The sequence below is a fragment of the Pteropus medius genome, unplaced genomic scaffold, assembly GCF_902729225.1.
Source record: "Pteropus medius unplaced genomic scaffold, Ma_sr-lr_union100, whole genome shotgun sequence".
NCBI lineage: Eukaryota > Metazoa > Chordata > Mammalia > Chiroptera > Pteropodidae > Pteropus > Pteropus medius.
In genome coordinates, this window is record NW_024347790.1 from 7,033,591 (window position 1) to 7,053,602 (window position 20,012).

Here is a 20,012-nt window from a genome sequence, read left to right on the forward strand (position 1 = left end):
AAAAAATTTAAAAGTTTTTAAAATCAAAATAATACAGGTACACAACTTAAAAAAAAAAAGGCAATATACAACAAGGGCTTATGATGAAAAGCAATGTGCCCTATACTCAGAGGCACTCATTTCTGTTTATAGTTCTTCTGATGGTTACAAGTATGACACAAAATGGTATGCTTTTGGTATGTTATATCTTGAATCCGACCTCTTTTTCCCACTTCTACAAACAACTCCTGGTCCAAATTACTTTTGTCTTTTACACAGACGACTGAAATCGACTTTCTTGGCCTGTCTTCCTGCTTCCACACTTTGCCTGCCACAGCGCCTTCTCCATAAAGCAGTCAGGATGACTCTTAGATCTTGCATTCCTTGGCTCAAAATCTTCCGATGCTTCCCCATGTCACTCAGAATAAAATCTAAAATTTTAACCTTGGCCAACGAGGTTCTATCTGGTCTGGTCTGACATTACCTTTGGTCTCACCTATAACCCCTCTTCCTCACTCCCTGTCAGTCATATTGACCTCTTTGCTGGACTCTGCACATCTAAATCATGTTCTTACCTCAAAGCCTTAGTAAATGCTGTTTCCTCTACCTAGAACGCTCCTTCTCAACAACCTCGCTCCCTCACTTGCTTTGTGTCCCTGAACAAATATTACCTCTGAGAAAGGCCCCTTCTCAGAACCCTGCTCTGAACTGCAACTCTCTTCAGTTTCTAACCTCTTACTCTGCTTTGTTTTTCTCCATGGCACTCGTCACTATCTAGTTTTCTTTCACTCCATGCACTCAGGTTTCCGCCATCATGCTTCTCCACCATCCCTTAGGGCAACTGTCTACCCGCATGGTTGCGGCTTAGCTGCAGCCAAACTGACATTCCAGCTCAGTGGAAGGGAAAAGTAAATAAGAGCTTCTACGAACACACATTACTTCTATTATGTTCCTCTGAAAAGAAATTAGTAACCTAGCCATAGCAGAGCTTGGGGGCCTTGGAAGTGCAGTGTTACTGGGCAAATATATGCTTGACTACAACTCTATTACTAGATAAGGGAAGAACATATTTTGGTGGACAACTTGCCAGTCTTCCACAGTTTGACTTGAAAAATGTGAAAAACCTTCCGTAAAATATATGAAATGTTTAAAATATGAAAAGCCATCTTTTAAGATCTTACGTAATTATGATCTGATGACTATTACTCACTGTAGAGACAACCCCTGTGCTGTGATCACACTTCTCGCGCCACTCAAAGGAGAATGCTCTCGTAATCAAATTCTTTCGCTCTGTCACTTCGTTTTTTACTATACTTAAATTTGGACTATGCCTTTCTTTGCATGGTTTTCTGTTGTTTGTGGAGTTTCTAGTTGACTTTTTTTTCACGTATAGAAATGTTTCCAAGTTCTTGGCCTTGCTCTCCAATGTCCCTTTCTCCCAGGGCGGCTCTCACACGGGCCTTCGCTCTCCTTTTCCAGTGTGGACCTACTGAGCTCATGGCCTGCTACCACTGGGGGCCTCAGGATTGCTGTTCACTGGCCTGGATTAACTAGTCCCTGGATTCCAGCTTTTCCTCTTTTTTGACTTCTTTCTTTTCTTTTCTTTCTTTCTTTCTTTTTTTTTTTTCCTGGGATACAATCTCAGGAAACTTTCCAAGAAAGACCTGACTCCTTGCCCCGGGTATTTACCATGACGCCTGGCTTGTCCTTGATGCAGAACCACTTCCCCTCAGAACTGTGAAGGTGTTGTTGCCTTGTCTCTCAGAATCTAGTGTTGCTAAGCAACCTGATTTGCCTAACTTTAGAGGTTTCTTCTCCCTAGAACCTTTTAAGATCTATGTGGTCTCACTGTTCATACACTTTCCCAGGATCTTTTCCATGTATCCTACTTGACTTTGGAAGGCTTTTATAAATTAGTATTAGGGGTTTCTACCTGGAAAACTTTATTATTTATTGAATAATGTTCTTGCATCTATTTTCTCTTTCACTGGAACTCTTTTATATCCAATTTGGACCTCTTGGGCTGATTCCCTGTATTTATCTTTTCTATAACATTTTAAAATTACTTATCTCTTTATTTTGCTCTCTAGATTTTCCTGATTTTTAACTTTCCATCATTCTACTTCATTCCAGTAGGACCTTTTGGTGTCCATCGGGGGAAACTACATAACTGCTTAATCTGTCCATTGGCCTGGGTAGAGTTCTGCTATATAGCACATGATTTCTTGGCCAGACGTGTGTAGATTTGCATTCCATGTCACCACTTCTATCTCAGCATTGAGCAAAATCAGACGTAGGAGGATAAAGGCATCCAATTACTAAAACACCAAAAATCCTATTATATTCTTGCATATATACATGCAAAAATCCTAAATTATTAATAAATCAAGCCCAGCTTTTTATTATGATATATGACCAAGTGAAGTTTATCTTGGAAATACAAAGAAAAGGCCTTGACAATGTATTCTTTCTCACTAGGTCATATGAGAAAAATTATATGACTATGTCAGGAAATGTTAATAAAAACCTTTGTTAATATTTCACACCTATTCCTGAACACATGTGTAATAAATGAGAATTAAAACACTGAATAAAAATCCCTGGCATAATATCTCTTTTAACAATGACTAATATTAAAAATAATGGCCAAACACTAGGTTTTCTCATTGAGATGTTGAACAAAAAAGTCTACACTCATTACTATTACTGTAATATAACATTTCTCTGGAATTGCTAGCTAATGCAATCAAATACGATAACAAAATAAGATATAAAGAAAATGGCAAAGTATTTGCAGAAGATAGGATTGTCTATCCTAAATTTTTAACGAATTAACACAAATTCTATTTGAAATAAGACCAATAAGAAGACAAGTTACAAAAATCAGTGGTACAGTACTTTTCACTTAGTTGAGGCAATGAGAGTGTTTATGAGACTATGAGAAAGCGGCCTCTCTCATACTACCAGTGACATTATAGTATATTGTTATAACCTCTCTGGGGGCCAGTTTTAGAGACATCAAAGGTTCTAAAGACATCTACATTCTTGAATTGCGCAGCTTTACTTCTAGGAATACAAGGTAAGAAAATAGATATAAGTGGAAAAATGAATACCCTCTACCAAAAAAACCTAGACATCCCAGTAAAACAGGAAAAAAAGGAAGTAATTTAAATGACAGTCAGTAGGATACTCCTTAATTATATCAAGACAACATGGAGTATTACGTGTTTGAAAAAATGATGTGGGTCTTAGTCATGTTTCTTAGAAAAGTGAAAAGGGCAGGATACAGACTAATACTTAAAATTATGTATAGTCATATGCCTACATAGGAAGGCTGAATTCTAGAATGATATACAACAAAATGTTTATAGAAGTCATTTTTTCTTGTGGCTGATTAAAAAAATAACACTCAAATAAAATTTTTTTTCTAAAGTTTCTTTTTTGCTATGAACATAGTTTTATTGAAACAATTCTAATGATAAGTCTCTAGACACATTCAAAATGTTTTTCATACACACAGCAATAAAACAGCATAGAAAAGTAATGAGAACATATCAGAGGAATCAACATATCTGGTATTGTCCCATTCCACTAATAGTTGTCACCTTGAACAAATATCTTAACAGCAGTTAACCGTGAAATGAGAATAAATAATGATTGCCTAATCTACCTCACAATGCTGTTGTGAAGATCAAGTAAAAGAATGTATATTTCAAGTTTTGAAAAATGTAAAATGCTTTGAAAATGAATGATGAAATAATATTATCACTTAGAGCAGTTAAACATAAAAATGTTGGTTTGATCTCTTAACTGACTTTTGCAACGTTATTCTCATGTAGTGAATATATTGTTTTTAATCCTGTCCAATGTGTAATTTTGCTCAGTGCTGAGACAGAAATGGTGACATGGAATGCAAATCTATAAACCTCTGGCTCAGAAATCATATATAGCAAAACTCTACCCAGACCAATGGACAGATTAAGCAATTATTTATGTAGTTTCTCTTGACACCAAAAGGTCCTCGTACCTCAAAATACTGCTCTGCCTTCTTTTTCCTTCAAACGGGTAATCAAGTTGCCTGAAATTCTTACACCAATAATTCATATACTTGGGGTAGGAACCTGAAGGCTCCTATTAAAATATGTGTGTGTTTTTGTAACACATTAAACCATTATTTTTTATTAATATCAAACTGAAAACTGGTTATGAGATTAGCTGTTTCATCTAGCAAGAAGAACGGAACAAAGGACCCATTCCTTCCTAAAATTAAATATCTTTAAAGGTCCCGAGGTTGAGGAGGTGAGTATAGAGGAGGGAGGGAGACCGGGCTGGGATCAGGAGATCTGCTGTGGCAGGGAGCCTGGTTAAGAGGGTAGGGAGGATGAAAGGACGGTCCTCTTCATCTTCATAAATTGTGTAGGACTAGTTTGACTCTAAAAGTAAAAGCAATTATATATTTGCCAAAACGATTACCGTATATTTAGTTCACTGATAAACCATGAAGTTTATTTTCTATTGAAAATTCTATATTTTTTGAAATCACTGCCATAACAACACATAAATTTCCCTGTAGGCATCTCCTAGATCTCCTTTTGGTAGCTATATAAAATAAAATTGGGAATTTTATTTTCCCTCCTCCTCTCCACTCTCATGTGGGGACACTCACCTAACCATACCTCTTAGCTCCCGCTGTGGCACTAAGGTAAAGCCTGTTTAAATCTACCACCTGTCTTTTGTTTTGCTGCCTATCTGGGTCTTTTCCAATCAGTCTGTTAGCACAACCAGAGCATAAGAGATTAGTGACCACGGAGAGAAGCAGAATCAGTTTACATCCTTTCAGGCTAGAGAATGATACTACTTCACAAGCAAGAAATCTGAGGCTCCTTGACCTTAATTTAGAAAACCTGCAGTTAATAACCACATTAACGTTAGTTTTACATGCCAGACAGTTTTTGTTTCCTCTGTTGTTTTTTACAGTTTGGGTGTCCTTCGTGCTTATCAAAATTATTTGCTGAAAGGCATATATTAACATTTAAAATATTTAATCTATAATAAAGTAGGCTTTATACAGTTTAGGTATCTCCGAGTTAAAATATACTTTGCACTAGGTTTTTACAAAGCTAAATAACATTGCTTGTATTTATCCAGAGTAGAATTTAGCAATTTAACTCGTTAATTATGACAATACACTGAAAATTTCTTAATTGAGAAATAAAATGGGTTTTTCCCTGTATCTGTCAACCTAAATCAAGAATAGAAAGATCTCACCAAGGCCACACTGTCACCCCTCCCCTCAAAAGGTCAATTGTTTGAGAGAGAACTGAGCCCGAAGCTACAAATTTAGCAAGGAAAACAGGTCAAAGAACAGATGTTGCAGAGAGGGGGGCGTTGGTACAGGTGAGCCGGTCAGTGTGCAGAGCTTCCCGTGACGGCGGACGGAACTTGCTCGCTTTTTCATAATCGAATACTTAATGAGAACAAATCAAATTAACACCATAAGCCAAAAAGAGGTATGAGTGATTTTCTCAAGTGTGGTTAACTTTTACTTAACATTCTAAGTAGAGGAACTTTATCAGCCGAACCCATTTCAGCAGCTTCAATGTAATTTACTGTGTGTTCACTAAAATGAATTATTTGAGTCTTCAGATACCTGTTTTTTAGAGAGTAATTTACAGGTAGAGGTATGTGTGTGTGTGTAGTTACTAAAATGAAATGGATAGGCCAGCTATGGAGATGATGCTCACAGAATGAAAATACAGTGTGGGTATACTGATATAAAAGTTACAATGGCATTTTGTTGCCAAAAAAGTTTATACTGATTTCCAAGGTACTGTTGGTATTATGAAAATAGAACTAATACTTGCAGGAAAAAAATGTCAAAAGTCATGTTTGCTACTTCCATAATAAGAGGAAAAATATCTATTACAGACATGGAATCAGTCTCCCTTAGGTTTTGGCAAAGAGAAAACTATGACAGTTTTCTAGAAGAAAGATCGAAACATATGGAACGAATTTGCAAAAGTCTGGAGATGTCTCTGCCTACAGAGACTGCCCCAAGACTACTCTTTTTGCAAATTATGTATAGATTTTCTAGGTCTGTGATGCTCACTAGCCATCTCAGGTCCGTTGGTTAGTCATTTAGCATTTAAACTTTCATCTCCTCTTAAAAATACAGATTAAAAATTTCACCAGATTATAATGAAAACAAATTCATTTTAAATATTGCTTTATTCAATTTCCTATCTGCCTTTGGCATTATTAACTATAAAGCCTCATAGAAATATTATTTAAGAAGTTAAAGGCAGTGTTCTCAGGAGACACTAAATTAGTCCCTAATTAGGCAAATGAATTAAAAATTTTTGAAGCTCTATTAAACCAGTGTTTGCTTTATAACATTCTAAAAAATAGTTTTTTGTTAGTCATTATGTTAACAGTACATAGTTGTACAATTAGAGGACCACAGTACTTAAAACATATCTGTATGGCTCTTTTCCAATTACCTAAGATCTCATGAAACACAGCAAAAGAAAAAGTTACAAGAGCTATTTTTCTATATGATCAGACTTTAACTCTGAAGCCAAAATAATGCAACATATCTTATTGCAATTCTAATAGTAGTCTCTTAAGTATGATTTAAAAAGATCTATATGGTATTAAATACATTCATATATATAATTTAAAATCCTCAAAGCAGCTCCTATCCAAAAACAGAAAAATTGACCATAACGTATTTTGTAAGTTTGTTTCTAAATTAAAAAGTGAAGTTTACTTATGAAAAATAACATTGCATTTTATACAACAAGCTTTTTTGTGGGGAGAGGGGGAAAGCTGTGCTTATAATTTTTCTGGATTTTAAAATTGTTCATTATCAAGAAAGACCTAAAGATATACTAACAGAATTGAGGAAAACATCTGAATCTTTGCTTTCAGTAACCTTTTAAATATTTTAGATCTATAGTATTTAAAATAAATTCAGTAAAGAACTTATTTAGTATAGAATATTTATCATCATTTATGAAAATAAGTTTCCTATTAATAAAAATAAAGATTTCTTTCAATTTCAAGTAAACATTTACTGAGTATTCAGTACATATCAGGTGTTGTGATGGGTGCTTTTATAAAAGAACCCGAAGTGTTAAATCTAAAACTTTCCAGGTAAACTTTTTCAGTGTTAGATATGGCCACTTGTACTGGGTGTGTGTGCACGTATTTTTTTTGGAGGGGTTAAACAACTTGTCAAAATAGATGGTAGGTATCATCCTTGAAATAAAAACAAACATTTTAGGAATATTGCTCATTTAATTAATGCAAGCCAGCTGTCTAAATACCTATAGCAATCTCTGTAATTCAATGTTAAAAAGATTCAGCTGAGATATAACTTCTCTAATTCTGATCGGTCTGAGAACTACTTTTTCCCACAGCTAAAGGGGTCACTCTCAACACAAAAACTAGCGTTTTTCTCTGATTAGGTTATAGTAGCTTAAGTCTCTAAACACTAGAATTCCTCAAACAGCTGTTAATTGGGGACCAGGGGACTGACCGACATCTGCTTCTTGCTTATTTCGTTAATGGTTCACTTCCAGGTCCTAAAAGGATTGTAGCCTTTCTCCAAAGATAATGTCGGAGGCATCTCTGTCTGCCTTCTACATAGTTGGCTTGTTCTGGTTTGTCACTCTCCATACAATGCAAATCTCAGTGAACTCACATCTGTCACCGATCGACCCAATTCGTGGGCAATCTTTTCCCATCGACCTGGGGTCCCTCCTGGGAACTTAACCATACTTCTTGTCAGCTGGCTAAGGTCCTCTTCTGTCCACTCAGGTGCCTGCAAAACATTAAAGAAAAAAAATGATTCAGAGAATGTTTGCTAATACACTTAATAAGCCTGCGAAACAAACTACTGGCACTATGCTTTCTGCAAAAACAATACTATTACAGTGAATCTAATAGTTTAGCCAGAGGTTTGAGTTCCATATTTAACATTAGAATGCAAAGCTCCAGCAGCCTTTTACATTTTCCTACGTATACCAAATAAGCAGAAATATTGTGAAGCCAGGTGTCTGAAGACATTAAAAAGAGAAGTCAATTTTGCATTAAAGTGAGAAACCACCCTCAAAGCCTATGAAACGCATCGTGTGTCACTGCTGCTCACAAGTGTCTCATATACAGTCACTATAAAAGGCCTTGAAGTTTTAAGAGAAATTATCAGGTTTTTTCCAATCTTTAAAGTATAAGCACAAGTGAAAATGTGAACAAGTAAATGTACTGATTTAGAATCAGAAATGAGACAAATATATATATTTTTTGTTCATTCTATGTAACGATACTTAATTCTAAAAGTCATGTATTTCTAAGAAGTTTAATTTATCAAATCTTAGCATTTTATAAAACTTGGGAACAGAAAATTAGAAACTCATGTGACCGAGACTTAAACCATAAAATCCATGCAAAGCAGTATTTCAATTTTGAGAAGGTAAACAGTTTCTAAAAGTTGATCAGATTATTAAATTGAATAATGAAATACCTGAAATATTAGAAAATCTTTTTTTTTTTTGCAAAAGCAAATATTCTAAGAGCAAGCACATTCTCTGTATTTTATTCACCCCTACCACCTGGTCAAACCCAAAGCTGAGCGAAGCAAAAGAAACTATTACCAAATAACAAACCACCAAGTTACAATCATTTTACGTTACATTTTAGCACTAAACATTTCCTACCAGAGGCAGTAACCACTCTGGTATTAAACAGTACTCTAGAAGTCAGCGGAGAGATGGAAGCCCACCTTATTTTCCTTTAATTAAAGAGAAAGAGAAATAGAAAGAAGGAAACCTTTGAGACAAATACCTTTTCTAATCACCATTTCCGATAATGAACGGGCATACATCAGGCCGTTTGCATTACAGAACCGTCAGCACAGAACAACAGTCAGAGGTGAGTGACCCCAGGGACTATCTCCACAGCTACAGCAAAGCTGCTCCCTGACACTAATCCTCCCTGTCATTCTCCCACTGTGCTCTAACCGCACTGACATCCGCCTGCCTCACTGCAAGCTTAACGGGGCCCGTCCTGACTTTTTACTGTCTCCCCCAATCAATGGTTCAAGCGTGCTCTTTTCACCATGTCCAAATGGCAGCTTCACTCATAATCAAAGTGCACGGCCCTGTTCAAGGCGCTCCCATTTGCATTCATTTGCAAAGCAAACTACTTTTATTCACTTTGTTCTGCTATCAAGAATGTTCCCTGAAGCAGATAAATTGGCATAAATACAACCTGCCACTTAAGAGTCAGTAAATAATAGCCAATAGTAGGGAGGATTTTATCAATCATTCTATTTTGTATCCACTAAAAGCTGAAAGCCTCAAACATATTCATCAGTATAACCCGAACGATCCATGCATAAATTCACTTCTATAAAAAGGGAGGCTACATTGGGAACGGTTGAAATTTCTTTGATATTTAATGAATATCAGAAATCTAATTCTCCGTATCAAGTAATTAAAAAATTGACACTGAAGGTTTTTTCTTTTTTCTTGTTTTTACTTTGTTTAGTGGAAAAAGTATTATCCAGATATCAGAGAGACATAATTGGGTTTTCAAGGAAAGGATATTTTTATTGCTAAAAAGCTGAAAATTAATCATACCAGTTGGTTTCAGAATTGCTAAAAAGTTAAGAAGAATTTAAAAATAAGTTTACAGTACAAAGTCATACCAAAAAGAGTATTAAGTTGACATTGCACAGAGAACACAGCATTCAAACTAAATCAAATCATCTTATTTCTGCATTAATTATAACACATTTTTGGAGTAAACAAAATTGTCTAAAATGTGAATAATATAAAGCCATTATTTCACAGAGTAAATGGTTTCTTTAAAATATTTCCTATTTTTAATAGATTGGCTTTCCTAATATGCTGCATATATGCACAATGGGCATTGAAAACCAATCTGATTTTAATTCCTTGTTAATGAGTCTAAATGTACAGTGCCACTTTTTTTCCTGAGAAGGAAAAATTTTTAATCAAATATTTGGACTGATATGCTGAAAAATTATGGATTGCCACGACAGTCTTTCCTTTTAGCTTCCTAGTTATTTCATGGTATAGTTTTTATTAATATTAAACAAACTAGATTGATAATAACTAAGACCATAAACTGAAATCTTCGACTGACTGCTTTTAGTAGTTCATTATTCTCTCTCCTCCAGCTGTAAGGCACTTTGGTGAATGTGTGATTCCTCAGCAATAGTTAGTCGTGTCTTTAGAAGCAACAGAACCTACTGTGACCCGGCGCCTACAGGAGCCGTGAGGGTGGCCATGGTGTGAATGTATTCTCCTCGTTTTAATCTGGAGCCAACTGTAGCTGTGAAAGTCAAATGAATGCATAAGCATACTGCTTAGCCACTTAAAACCATGTGTGTCCAATATTACTGAGACACCGGGCCAAAAATTCATCTCTATAGCAAAGTAATGGAAGATACCACATGGTGTGGGGACAGCTGCTGTGACTACACAAGCATTCCAATTTTGCATCAGAAAAGCCCCACTCTGAGAATAAATCTCCATACTGAGTGAAACATAAAAAGTAAGTTTTCAAATTATCCAATATCTTTATGTAATGACCCAAAAGTATATCTACTAAAGTTAAGAGCTGATGTAAAAATTTAAATTGTATTCCCAAAGGATGTCAGTTTGGGGTAGATTTTTGTCAGAAAACCAGCAAAGCTTTGGTGCCTTTGAAAATCCTTACCATTTTGAGGGGATGGAGTTGGAGGCTGTAGTGAAAAGCATATTATATTTTTAAAGTAATCTATAGACACTTTCTCCTCACACCTTTAGACCATAAAATGATAATTACAAAACATCATGCAATGTATTTGGTACTGGAGGTTTATGGTGAAATTAAAAGAAAAATTTTAAATGTACTTATTTACTATATTTTCTTTAATGACAAAACGTCCACTTCTATTTAATACGTAGATACTGAAACTCTTTAATGAACAGCATCTCTAGAGAAATGACCCATTAATAATCATTATTTACATAGTTAAAGTTGTAATTTTGGAATCAATGTTTTTAATTGATTCAGCTCAACTCGTAAGTTCTCAGAAATGTTGCCTAGGAAAGAATATCCTCACATAGCATCATCACCCAGTTAAAATATCATATGAATATCTAATAATGTGGATGGTCTACCTAATATAACCTCCTACTCTCTAATTCTATCTTCTATACTGACTTTGTGTTTTAGAATGTGCGCATTTGGCTTTCAGCTGTACAATTTTCCTTTTCAATTTAAAAACTGAACGACTAAGTGCTTTTGACTACGTATGTGGATAAATTGTACATAAAAAGAAAAAAAAACCCCAACAAATGTAAAATAAATCCCTTCAAATGTCTTTTCACTCTTAGGAAGAGAAACTCTTATTTGAAGAAAAGCTTGTAACGCATCCCAAACTGTCTTCTGATGTGATCCTTCAGCAGCAATCATTGTTTCATGCTGTGTCCAGAGAGGGCTCCTCAGCTATGGCTTAGCTGCCTTGACCAAACAGAGGTCTCTTCTGGTCTATTGACTGATCATAAAGCGTGGTCTTCGGGCTGCAAACTGTTACCTATCTGTGACACAGTAAGTTCGGAAATGTAGAGTGAGGGTTAGCGCCATTCAATGCTGCTGCAGCAACCAAGCATGTGGTCAGTCAACTCTTTTAAACAGAATATAAGCCAGTTGGGGTGACGCCGAACTACTAGCTATGGGTCATAGAGGAAAAAAGCGAAAGGCATCCCTAGCACAACAGGGCTAGAGATTGTCAGCAACAAGTAGAAATAAAAATTTAAAAACCTTGGTCCTTCATTATAGAGATTCAGAAACACTGCTCATTGCAGTAAAAAAAGCTCAAATTCTTTAGCTCCCTTTTTAATAAATAAGTTAATTTATTTCGGAGGCTAACAGGCACAACCCCGTGCGCATCCTCGGTAAAGGCAACAGGGCCAGATTGGTCAAAGCAACAAGTAGAAATAAAAATTTAAAACCTGGTCCTTCACATAGAGAGACTGCTCATTCACAGAAAAAAGCCACAGCCCCTTTTTAGCTCCCCTTTTTTAATGTTAATTTTTATTTCTGGTTAACAGTAAATAAATCTCTGAGATGGACAGGCAGAGATGTTTGATCCATTCTTCAAAAACATTTAGTCCCTAAGGGTTGTGGGGGATTTACATCGCTGTAAACGATGCCTATGGAAGGATTCTGGTATGATGAGGGGAACGCAGTTCAAAGGCCCTGGAGGTGGGATGCTGGAGGAAGAGCAAGCAAGATTTATAGTGGCAGCACAGCAGCCACAGAAGAAGATGAAGGGGCCTGAGACAGGGGAGAGAGAGGCAAGGAGGTAAAAATCAAAGGAGGGCGAGGCCACTGCAAGGGCTTCCGCTCACGATATACTCTGTGTGACACAAAGCTATTGGGAGAGTTTTTTTTTTTTTTTTTTTAGGTATAACCGACATACAACATTGTAAGTTTCAGGTGTACAACCCAATGACTTGTAGTTTGTATATACTGCAGAATGATTATCACAGAGAGTCTAGTTACGTTCCTCACCACACATAGTTACACAATAATTTTTCTTGTGAGAACTTTTAAGATTTATTCTCTTAGGAACTTTCAAATATGAAATACAGTAATATAGTACGATTAACTACAGTCTCCATGCTGCACATTACATCTCCACAACTAACTTATTTTGTAACCGGAAGTTTGTACTTCGACTTCCTTCATCCCTTTACCCCCCTGCCCCCCGCCTCTAGCAACTACCACTCTGTTTTCTGTATCCATGAGCCTTTTTTTTTTCCACATTCTACATGTAAGTGAGATAATGTGGTATTTTCTTTCTCTGACTTCTTCCACTTAGCATAACAGTCCATTGCGTGCGTCTGTGTGTCTAGGCGTGCATCACATTTTCTTTATCCATTCATCCATCGAAGGATACCCAGGTTGTTTCCATACCTTGGCTATTGTAAATAATGCCGCAGTGAGCATGGAGGTGCATATATCTTTTCCAGTTAGTGTGTTCATTTTCTTCAGATAAATACCCAGACATGGAAGTGCTGGATCATATGGTAGTTGTATTTTTAACTTTTTGAGGAACCTCCATACTGTTTTCTACAGCGGCTGCACCGATTTACATTCCCACCACCAGAGAGCAAGGGTTGTCTTTTCTCTGCGTCCTCACCGACACTTGTTTGATTTATTAACGACAGCCATTCTGACAGGTGTGTGGTAATACCTCACTGTGGTTTTAATTTGCATTTCTGATGATTAGTGATGTTGAGCTTATTTTCAATAAAGTTTGCTGCCCATTTTTATTCCTTTCCTTAAATAGCAAATCCAGGTTGGGGAACGAGATCTAGAGCGGGACGTCTAACTGAGCCTTGCAGATTTTTGAATCTAACTGAGCCTTGCAGATTTTTGAATCCAATCCTCCTTTCCCACCCTGCACCTGATTCCCGAGCTTTTCTGGGCTTCCGTGACATGAGTCTGCTCCTCCCCATTGCAAGGACAGAGTGGGTTAAGCTAAGACTTAAGTAGCTACTAATTATCCACGGCTTCCCATCATCTAAGATTTCATTAACATTCCCCGTCTGCTAATTATCTCTTCCATTCTCTTCGTTATAGGGCTTATGCCTTTTTTCTTCCTTTATTCTCCCTTTGTGGGGATTCAGAAAAGAGTAATAATAAATGTGATCAGGGTGATATGTTTACCAAGAATATGATTCCGTGAGGAAAAATTTGTGGTCTTATTTAAAACTGATACATACAGTACATAGTCAAATTCTCACCTACATAGTGTACTAGAATCACCTATTCGTGATAACTGAATATTGTAATAAAGAGCCGACTCCACTTTATGATGGATTACCAATAGCTCCGCAGTCTCCCCTCTGTGTTCTCCTTGTGCCCCATATTGGGCAAGCTGTTCAGAAAGCCTGGGAGACTGAAACCTTGCAAGCCCCTCCCCACGTGTGAGAACCCTCGCCCCAGCCCCGCCCCCAACCACAATAACCCCATGCCAGTCTCCTTTCCCTGTCCCCTCATGCAATTTTTGGGCCAACGTATGAAGCCTGCCCTGTTTTCCCCAGAAAGCCGTCTCACATAGTAAGACATTTTTATATTCTCTTGGTGTGTGTGCGACATCGTCAGTCTTGATACATGAACCAGATTTTGGGTGCAGGGGACATTCGCCCTGCCCCTGCGTGGGAGCCGCCGCAGTACTGGGAGCGGGACGTCTAGAGGATCCCCACTTTGGGGGTCTGTCTGCTCTGGCTTTGTTGTGCTAACTGGCTCTGCTGCTCGGTGCTGCATTTGCTGAGTTCTGTGAAGCCTCGGCTATAGATTTAACCCACCTAAATGGGAAGTTTCAATAACTGGAGTTTAGGGAGAGGTGCATGGGATGGGGCCCTCTGGTAAGTGGCCTTGGGTCGTGTGTCTCAGCCCAGACCCCACTATGTGTTTTAGATTAATGGTGTGACTTGATTCCAGCACAAGCCAAGACTGACACTAGACTCAGGAAAAGACGCACCTCTGACAGTCTAAGTGGCTGTGTCTCAGCTAGGTGTTGGCCCCAGTTCTACAGACGGCTCAGGGGAAAAGACTTATGGCTTATGTGGTATACAGGCCCCCTGGGTGGTCAGCTGTGTGGAGGAACAGCAGTCACTATTTGAAAAACAGTCACGGTGCGAAGAATTGAATTACTGAAATTCACACTCCTAAAGGCAGGTGGCTCACTAGGACCCTACAAAATCCTACTGCAGCTTTCGCTACCTATGTCTCTGCTGCAAAAAAAAAAAGTCTTGATCTTTGGAGTTACAGGGAAACACACCTGTGGCATCGCATCCCTGTGGCACAGCCCAGGTGTCAATTCAACCGCTGCCACAGGGAAGGACCCTAACAAATAAACAAAACCCTAGATGCAGAACAGAAAGGCAACTTTCTGTTGTCAAGTCGGGCTGAACAGACAAGGGCCAACCGCTAAAATGTAGACAAGCTCCCCAAGGACACCCTCCCTAGGGAGACCATTCAACATTACAGACCCCAGGGTCACTGACCGTGAAGGTCCAGCTACAAGGTCCTGGGACCTTCCCTTTGGCTCCACATGCGCAGTCAGGCTCAGAGGTGCCCACGGTGTGACCCTTTCTTAAAAAAAGAAAAAAAAAATGCCGAGGGGTAGAGATTCGACTTGCTGATGAGACACGTGACGCATGAAGCAGCACGCAGCCACACTGCAGACGCGAGAAACCTCCTTACACGCCGGGACGTGGCTCTCTTCCCGCCTGGCTTCCTTCAAAACCCTGCCCTCTCCCCTGGGCGAACCACCCCTCTTTCTCCTTTTACGGTGCTGGTTTCCTTGTGCACAAGCTCAGTACAACTTTACTTTGGTGTCTGGTGACCGCCCTTGACTTCCACCCTGGCAGATCGCAGGAACCCGGGGCGCTGGTAACAGATGCAGGGGAAGTTACCGGTCTGATAGGGCCGCCACGACAAAATGGCAGACCGAGTCGCTTACACCAAAGAAGTCTATTTTTTCACGATTCTGGAAGCTGAAAGTCCAAGACTGAGGCGCCAACAGGGTTGGTTTCTGGTGAGGCCTCCTCCTGGCTCGCAGATGGCCTCCCTCTCCTGTGTCCTCACATGGCCCTTTCTCCGAATGTGGGAGTAGAGAGGCTTAGGACCCATCTCTCGTCTGATCTCGTCTCTTCCTCTTCTTATACAGACACCAGTCCCATCAGATCAGGGCATCACCCTTATGACCTCATTTAACCTTCACTACTTTCTTAAAGGCCCCGTCTCCAAATATAGTCACACTGGAGGTTAAGGCTCTGATGGCTGACGGGTGGCTGACATGAGGACATAAGTCAGTCCACAGCAAGGAGGAAACTAACAACTGAAACAGAAGTCTGTAATTAGGCCCAACTGGTAACCTAAAATATACGAATAGAATCTCACAAAAAGATAAATAGGGCACACATTGTTTGGCTTTTGTGCCTCCACAGCACTGGTTCTAAATTAATTTAACGCACTGGTTCTAAATTAATTTAACATGTGCTGAAATATACCAACTGGTAAACCTTCATGGCATTAATACTGATGCTCAAATTACAGTTCATGGGGATCCCACTAAATTTAAACAAGGTACCACCTCTAATCTTAGGAGAATTGCTGAACGTGATAGAGGACAAATGGGTGTGACTCACTGCCTCAACGCCTCGGGGTCACAGCACCCACTGTTTGACAAGATTCCATAATGGTCATGGACTCTCTGACTCAATGAGTAACAAACAAAAAGTAAGTATTTGGCACTTGTCATGCTAAAATGGAACCTTCTTCCTTCTTAAAATGGTTATTATGGCCTGATGTAAATTAAAACAGGGTCTTTAATGATTGGAACCCATTATACAAGACATACTTAGAGAAGGGTCGATTATCCCCCCACCCTGCTTTGCTATGTAACAGCCCAGCTGGGGCTGCTCTTAAACTGGGGAGGGATGGAGGGTGTCTCATGGTGGATCACCTCAACCTTTGCGCCGTGGGGCCCAGGAAGGTCTCCCTGGCCAACGTTATTGCAATTACTTCATCCAGGTAGCAACTGGTAGATATTTTGCTATTATAGGTTTGGTGAATATGTTTTGTTCAGTGCCTAGTTCTGCAGCTTCTTGACTGCAATTTGCCCTCCCTTCCAAAGGGACAGGAGATACTTTTACGCAGCTGCCGTGGGGTTCCTCCTCATCAGCCTTGTCATTGCACTCAGTCTGTGACGGTAAAGTCGTAACTACGTCCTGCTCTCTCCAGGGACACAGGTAGGACGTTCATTACGCTGACGCCATCTTCCTCTGAGGAGGCTCATTTGACACGCTCATTCAGGATGTACAAAGACAAAGGAGCTCACAGAACAGGAGGCGGCTGCTGCTGCAACGCAGTGTAAGTCCCGTCGCCTTGGTTAAAGTCTTGAAAATTATTTGGTGAACTGAGGGCTACTCCAGCCATGACACGGTCAAGAAACAGCTGTTGATTCTCTCAGCACTAACAACTTCTTTTAGGTGTTTTTTGGGTTCTGGAGGAAATAGTTCTCATTTACAAATTGTACTTAAGCTCTTTGATGGTGTTACTTGCAAACTAGCTCTCCTTGAATGGGGCCCCCTCTAACGAAAAGCTCTAGAATCCGTCCAAATCGCAAAAAATGGACACTCCCATTAATGCCCCGCCAGGGACTCCTTCAGTATAAAGGTTGTGACAACCTTCTCTGCGTGTCAGAAAACCGGTAGTGTGTAACAATGACTTTAAAATAGTAAGACCACAAATATTTGGACTTCACTAAACTTAAACTTTTGGTCTTTTAAAGACACTGTTTAAAAAATGAAAAACGAAAGCCACTAACTGGGAGCAAATATTCACAACATATCAGAAAAAAGATTCGTAACACAATTTGTTTACCCATTCTCCTATTGATGGACATTTGGGTAGCGGCCAGCTCTTGCTTCTTACGTATTATAAATACAGCTGCTACAGACATGTGTTTATAACTGTCTTAGTAGTCACATGGTTCAATTTCTCTTGTATATATATTTAGTGGTGAAATTGCAAGGTCATAGGGAAAAGTATACATTTCACTTTACAAGAAACTACGGAAGTATTTTTCCACACGTGCTGTATTGTTTTTCCACTCTAATCACCATGTCTGGGGGTTCTAGTTGCTCCTCACCTACTCTTGATATTGCTAGTTGTTTTAATTTTGACCATTCTAGTGGGAATGAAATGTATCTTACTATATTAATAATTTGCATTTCCCAGATAACAAATGATTTTAAGCATATTTACATGAGTTTATTGGCCAAATGCAGATCTACTTGGGTGAAATCTATGTTTATGTCTTTTGTGCATATGTTAATTGGGTTGTTTATCCTGATTATTCAGTTGTAAGAGTTCCTTACACTGTGCGGACACCAGATCTCTGTCAGATATGTTTTATAAATATTTTCTTTCAGTCTTTAACTTTTATTTTGAAATAGTTTTAGACTTATAGAAAAACTGTTAAAATAGTAAGGAGTTCCATATATTCTTTACTCAGCTACGATAATCTTTTTTAAAATTGAAGTATAACAGACATATAATGTATTAGTTTCAGTTGTACAACATAACGATTCAATATTTGTCCTTGGAAGTTTGTATCTTTTTACCCCTCCCCCCTCACTGATTTCACCCACCCTCAACTCCTGCCTCTGCCAACCACCAATCTCTTCTCTGTATTTATGAGTTATTCAAAAAAAAAAAAAAAAATTATTTTTTTTTTTTTAAAGATTCTACATATAGCTGAGATCATCCAGTATTTGCCTTTCTCTGGTATTTTTCACTTAGCATAATGCCCTCAAGGTCTATCTATGTTTCTATGTCGTCATAAATGGCAAGGATCCTTTTTTTTTTTTTTTTTTTTTTTTTACAGCTGAATAACATTCCATTGTATATGCCACATTTTCTTTACTCATTCATTCACAGCTGAACACTTAGGTTGTTTCCATACCTTGGCTACTGTAAATAATGCTGCAATGAGCACGGGGTGCATATATTTTTTTCCAGTCAGTGTTTTCATTTCTTTTGGATAAATACCCAGAAGTGGTATTGCTGGATTATATAGTAGTTCTATTTTTAATTTTTTGAGGAACCTCCATACTACTTTCCATATTGGCTCCATCAATATACATTCGTGCCAACAGTGCACAAGGGCTCCCTTTTCTCCACATCCTTGCCAACACTATTTCTTGTCTTTTTGATAACAGCCATTCTGACAGGTATGAGGTGATATCTAATTGTGGTTTTGATTTGCATTTCCCTGATGATGTGATGTTGACACCTTTTCATGTACCTGCTGGCCATTTGTATGTGTTCTCTGGAAAAATATCTAGTAGGATCCCCTGTCCATATTTTAATTTTTTTATTTTCTTTGCTATTGCGTTGTATGAGTTCTTTATATATTTTAGATATTAACTCCTTATCAGATATGATTTGCAAATATTTTCTCCCCATTCAGTAGGTCACCTTTTCATTTTGTTGATGGTTTCCTTTGCTGTGCAGAGGCTTTTCAGTTTGACTCAGTCTCATTTGTTTAGTTTTCCTTTTGTTGCCATTGCTTTTGGTGTGAAATGCAAAACATTATTGCCAAGACCAACATCAAGGAGCTATTCATCTATGTTTCTCCTGGTCCAGCTTCATTCTTTTGCATGTGGCTGGCCAGTTTTCCCAACACCATTTATTGAAAAGATTGTCCTTTCTCCATTGTATATTCTTGGCTTTTTGTCATAAATTAATTGACTGTATATGCATGGGTTTATTTCTGGGATCTCTATTTTGTTTCATTGATCTGTTTTTATGCTAATACTATACTGTTATGACTATAGCTCAGTAACATAGTTTGAAATCAGAGAGCACGATGCCTCCAACTTTCTTCTTTCTAAGCATTGCTTGGCTATTCAGGGCGTTTTGTGATTCCATACAAATTTTAAAAGTTTGTTCTAATTCTGTGAAAAATGCCTTTGGAATTTTCATAGGGACTGCATTGACTATAGATTGCTTTAGGTAGTATGGACATTTTAACATTAATTCTTCTAATCATGAGCACAGAATATCTTTTCATTTATTTGTGTTTTCTTCAATTTCTTTCATCAGTGTTTTATAGTCAGTGTACAAGTCTTCACCTCCTTAGTTACATTTATTCCTAGGCATTTTATTCATTTTGATGCATTATAAATGGGATTATTTTCTTAATTTCACTTTCTGATAAGTTTGTATTAGTGTATAGAAACAACTGATTTCTGTATATTGGTTTCGTATCCTGTAACTTTACTGAATTCATTGATTGGTCTGGTTTTTTTTTGGTTGAGTCTTTAGGGTTTTCATTTTATTGTATGTCATCTACAATTAGTGACAGTTTTACTTCTTCCTTTCTAATTTGGATGCATTTTATCTTTCTTGCCTAATTGCTCTGGCTAGGACTTCCG

At 38.1% G+C, this 20,012-nt stretch overlaps 1 protein-coding gene across 1 annotated transcript in view; it reads right to left on the reverse strand.

Moving 5' to 3' along the window:
- Positions 1-20,012, reverse strand: part of DNAJC1 (DnaJ heat shock protein family (Hsp40) member C1) — a 184,823-nt gene that overhangs the window by 18,303 nt on the left and 146,508 nt on the right. The window contains 1 exon segment of the mRNA XM_039877551.1: positions 7,685-7,804. Within this exon segment, the coding sequence (XP_039733485.1) occupies positions 7,685-7,804 (120 nt within the window).